General features: G+C 60.9%; 2 protein-coding genes across 2 annotated transcripts in view; one reads left to right on the forward strand and one right to left on the reverse strand.

Moving 5' to 3' along the window:
* The window catches only part of MAN2C1 (mannosidase, alpha, class 2C, member 1), a gene marked incomplete at its 5' end in the record, with an annotated part of 12,678 nt that extends 12,477 nt beyond the window's left edge, over positions 1-201 (forward strand). Inside the window, 1 exon segment of the mRNA XM_010282591.1 lies at positions 25-201. Coding sequence (XP_010280893.1) covers positions 25-201 — 177 coding nt within the window.
* Positions 202-1,130: 929 nt separating this feature from the next.
* On the reverse strand, positions 1,131-4,692 carry NEIL1 (nei endonuclease VIII-like 1 (E. coli); the record flags this gene model as incomplete). Its single annotated transcript, XM_010282592.1, has 9 exons — positions 1,131-1,150; positions 1,310-1,511; positions 1,686-1,747; positions 2,097-2,124; positions 2,634-2,758; positions 2,918-3,017; positions 4,188-4,251; positions 4,407-4,526; positions 4,664-4,692. Coding segments are annotated over 9 exons (750 nt in total), but the record flags the coding sequence as incomplete, so codon positions are not given.
* Between the last annotated feature and the right edge of the window lie 7 nt (positions 4,693-4,699).

Below are 4,699 nucleotides of genomic sequence, written 5' to 3' on the forward strand. Positions count from 1 at the left end.
GCTCTCCGTCCTCTTGGTCTTGAGGCAGTGACGCCATCAGTCACCCTTGCTGATGCCGTGGCAACCTGGACCAACACCGTGAGCTCGAAGGGCAGCCTGAGGCTTCCTCCATCCCAAGAGCTGTGCAAGGAGGCGGCGGTTCCAGGGAAGGGCAGAGTCTCCCCCTCAGCCCCTGCCCAGCCATCGGCGAGCAGCGCTTGAGAACAGCCATGTCCTTCAGGAGGGAGGACAGTTGCCCCCGCCTAAGCAGGTCGGAGGGCCCAAGCGAGTCCCCAGCTAGCTGACGCGTGGGTTAGGGCTGTGGGACAGGCCGGCTGGCCCTGCACGGGCTCTGCTCTGACCCCGACGGGATTTGGGGAGCAGCGGCTTTCCGCAGTGGCTCCTGCGTCTCAGCCTTCATCTTTTTCCAGACCCAAGCAGCGAGTGTAAAAACGGACTGCAGTCATTCCCCTTGCCTGCCTCTTGCACCGCCCTTGCAGAAGGGGAGCACAAGTAAAGAGGAGAATTACATGAAAATAAGCTCCAGCCTGTTTTCTTAACTTATTTCCAGAGAACTGCACCAATCTGCCTCCTCCCAGGGGCTCCATTGTAGCTGCTGCTCTCTTAGTGTCCTCCCCACCAGGATCTGGTGGACTGGGGAGGCAGAGCTTACCTCTATTTTTGGGAGGCTGAGGTGGACGGGAAGCCTGCTCCAGCCCATCTAGGGAAGAGGATGGGCAGAGGGTGGGTTATCCTTAGCACAAAAAAGCGTGCACGGTGATTTCTACACAAAATACTTTATTAGTCAGCTAAAAACAGTGATCCAGGCAGCAGCCAGAAAGGGAAGAGGGGAAGGAAGAGGGAATCCACTTCTAGGCAGAGGGAAGGCTCAGAGTCCAGCACAATGTGCACTCCGTGGCCCTTATCCCTGTCAAATGCCTGAGGGCAGCAGGAGGCCACTGGATAAATCAGCCCCGTCACCAAGCCCAGCTTCTCCTTCCCACACTGGCCGGACGCAGCGGTAGCAAGCGGGCGTGAGCACAGGTACAGAGCAGCCCCGTTTCTCCCCAGCGCTAACCCCGGCCAGGCCCTCCCTGAGCTCCTCCTGCAGCTCTTAAAATGCCCCTCGGGAGAAGGGCAGCGTGCGGCGCTCAGACGGCAGGGGCTGCACCTGGAAAAACAGGGAGGGAAACAAGAGGGCAGAGGGTGAAGGGGTGCCTGGTTCTTGCCCCACTGGCTCCTCTCCTGCCCTTTGGCACCCCGGACATGAGGGAGCACTCCCACAGCCCCCGCCTGTGCGCTTGAAAGCCGCAGGCACTGCCAGCCTCACCTCCGCCCCTGCGCGCAGCTGGCCGGCGGCTTCTTTTGGCTTTGACCGGCGCCTCAGGCTCGGAGGAGGCCGGAGCAGCAGTCGCTTTCCTCCTCCCGCGGGAACGTCCCTTCCTCGGCCCGTCGGCCACCTGCTCCTCCGCAGCTGGCTTCAGGGCTTTCGCTGCAGCCTTGGGGTGCGTTTTCGAGGCACGCGTAGTGACCTGGGTGGACACCGGAGCCGCAGCTTAGCAAGAGAGGCGTGCTTGGACCGCCGGCTGCTGCGAAACTCCAAGTAGGAGCCCCACCCTGAATTCAGGAGCAGCCCGAGCAGGACACGGGGGAACGGGACAGCCTCTAGCCCCAGCAGGAGCCGCATCAACCGCAAAGCTCCTTACCTTGGGGGTCTGCGCCTCGGGAGCTGCCTTCAGCCGAGCGCACTTCTTGCGGCACGTCTGCCCTGCGTGAGGAGACGTGCCCGGGTTAGGCGGGGTGAGGAGGAGAGGGGGCCGAGAGCGCCTGCGCCTCAGGGGACAGGCTGTGGCACAGTGACCTTTTGGGGACACTGTCCCGGGAGATGTGTGAGCAGGGCAGAGGTGGGGAATTGGCAGGAAGGGCTCAAGGGGGGTCCTCTCCCCTCCCATCAGATTGGGGAGGAACCAAAACACTGCTCAGTTCGGGCTCCCCGCCTGGCAGGCGAGGGAGGGGATGTAGGTGAGGCCCAGTGCCCCGCAGGCGGGTGTGCTGGTAGGAAGCCTCGAGGAGAGGCTTCAAGAGCGGGTGCCGTGGGGAGGAGAGAGGACACTCACCTTTGGGAGCCATGGGGCCAGGCTCTCCCTGCAAGGAAGGTGACAGAGGGTTGACTGGGGTGCAGTCGTTCTGCAGGTAGCAGCAGAAGAATCCGTGCCCCTTCTCCACCCCACAGCCAAAAGAAGTGAGAGGGAAACAGCCACGTTTGCCTGGGAAGCCGAGGGAGTCGGGACTTGCTCTGCCTGCCCTGTGCCTCGGGGACTCTCCCACCAGCCCCTGCTCCTTCTGCAAGGCCCCACCGCAGCACCTCACCCCGACACGGGGCGCAGGAGGGAGGTACAGGGCTGCCAGACCACCTGAGCCCCCCGTTCCCACAATCAGCCCCTCTGCTCCAGACTGCCTGCCATCCCTTGGCCAGCTGACCACCACACGGAGGGGCCCTGTCACCTCCGCGTCCAGCAATCTGTCGGAGAGGGAGATCCCCAGCAACACAACATAATGCTGGGGGGTCTCGGGAAGCAGAAAATGGGCTGATGTCCCCTTGGAGGAGTGACTGGGGTGGCACCCAGCCCCAGGCAGCGACCCCTGACTCCTACCTGGAACCATATGGTCCTGCCATTGCGGTCGCGCAGGGAGCTCATGCCAGGCACCAGGTAACACTGCAGCCAGTTCTTGAAAGCGGTGTGGTTATCTGAGTGATCTGGGTCAAGGAGCTGCTTCTCTGGGAAGGGAGAGAGGGGAAGGACAGAAGTAGAGAGCAAGTGGTGACCATGGTGTCGGGGTGCCCTCCCGAGCCTCCTGCTGCCACAAATGAAAAGCCCAGGCCTCCTCGCCAGCCTCAGCTGTCCCTGCTCCCTGGCTCTCCGTCCTGTCACCTCACCCGCCGCGATGACCTCCATGGGCACAGTGTGGCACAGCTCCAGGAGATCCAGGTTCTCCCGCATCAGCTTCAGCTTCTTGCTCAGCGTCAGGGAAGGATTCTGCAGGGGTGGAGAAGGATAGGGAAGTCACCTGCTTCATCAGGGTCTCTCCTCCCCAACACCCGCCAAATTCCCCATCTCTTCTTGCCCTCCTGAGGATGAGCTGCCACGCTCCCCAGTGAGTACCCTGCCACGGCATGTGCCAGCCCTGAGCTCACCCCACAGACTCCATATCCAGGCTGCGAACTGCACATTAGCACATTCCCCACAGCTATAAAGGCATGAAAGAGGGCTAGCACACAGGAACACCAGCAGCTTGTAAAAACAGCCCTCCAGCCGCACATTTTGTTTTCAGCCTCCTTTAAAATAGCCACCTCCTCTCCCCCGAGGCCATGAGATCAGCCATGGGCTCTACTGCAGCCTTCCCCAGAGGTTTTAAGCTTGCGAGGTGTCAGTTTTCCTCACCCCTTCCTCTTCACCCACCCCAAATATACCTGGAGACTTCCTGACGGCAGAAGTCAGTCGCTGCCGGGCACCAGCACCGCGCGCAGGCATGTATCTCGGGGGAGCTGTCACAGCTCGTCAGCCCAGCCACGCACGAGCAAGTGCCGCAGGCGTGAGGTTACGGAACTGCTGCGCTCCGTTGGAGGGGCAGATGTGCTCAGGCAAGGGTGTTTACAGCAAAGGACAGTAACACGCTCGAGGAGAAGGATGCCACGCAGCAGTGTTATATAGTTGTGAAGGGAAAATGCCTACCAGCGGGTCGGGAAAGACTCAGAGCAGCAAATAACTCCCGCCAGTGGTGCAGGCAGAGGCTGTGCGAGCTCCGCAAGGGCCTCGTGACAATGTTCTGCCCCATCAAAGCGTGGAATCAAACACAAACTGAAACTGGCCCCAAACACTGGGCTGGAACAAACCCAAACCAGCAGACCTGAACTAGAGCTTTGCGCCCAGCTAAGCCCAAAGCAGAGCCAGAGCGGGGTGGCTGACTGAGCCCGGACTGGGGGCTGGAAGCAAACTGAACCAGCTCTGCCGCTGCTGAGCCCAAACCCGCATCAGGAACACTTCTCAGCTCAGTCCGCCTCCCTGCACGGAAGGCAAGAGGCTCGCAAGAGCCCAGGGAGCTGCCGAGACCAGGCAAACAAATCCCTGGTGTGGTGTCTGTCAGGACACCTGCCCCTTTCTGAGCCTGCGAAAGCACCAGGTATTCCCCACCTTCTTCCTCCTCGCCTGCTCCTGATCCTTCAGGGCCTCCAGCACGGTCCGAGCCTTTTCGAAGGGAGGGATCTTCAACCTGAGAGAGTCCATCTGTTACCCGCAAGCCTGAACTCTTGATTCTGGCACTTGCCCGTGTCTACCAGGTGAGGAGGCCCAGCCGGCAAACTCCGGCAAACTCTTGGAGTCCAAACCTCCATGGCAGGTCAGTAGATGCTCCTCAACCCATCTTACCTGTACAGGATCTCAGCACGGAGGTAATTCCCAATTCCATTGAAAAACTTCTGGTTTAAGAGGGCCTCGCAGATGGGCTTATCAAAAGCCTTGTCATCCAGGTTCTTCAGCACGTTCTCCCTGTGACAGAGCGCGGGGGCATCAGGAAGGTTCACCCCGGCACGGCTGTTTTACTGCCATGTTGTAAAAGCAGCCAAAACAAAGCGGGGGGCCTCCCCTCGGCCGGGCCGCGGCTGGCAGGGTGGCGGGGCGCTCACCTGAAGGCCTGGTACTCGGAGAGGACACAGGGCCCG

Source organism: Phaethon lepturus, unplaced genomic scaffold (assembly GCF_000687285.1).
Source record: "Phaethon lepturus isolate BGI_N335 unplaced genomic scaffold, ASM68728v1 scaffold43472, whole genome shotgun sequence".
Classification (NCBI taxonomy): domain Eukaryota; kingdom Metazoa; phylum Chordata; class Aves; order Phaethontiformes; family Phaethontidae; genus Phaethon; species Phaethon lepturus.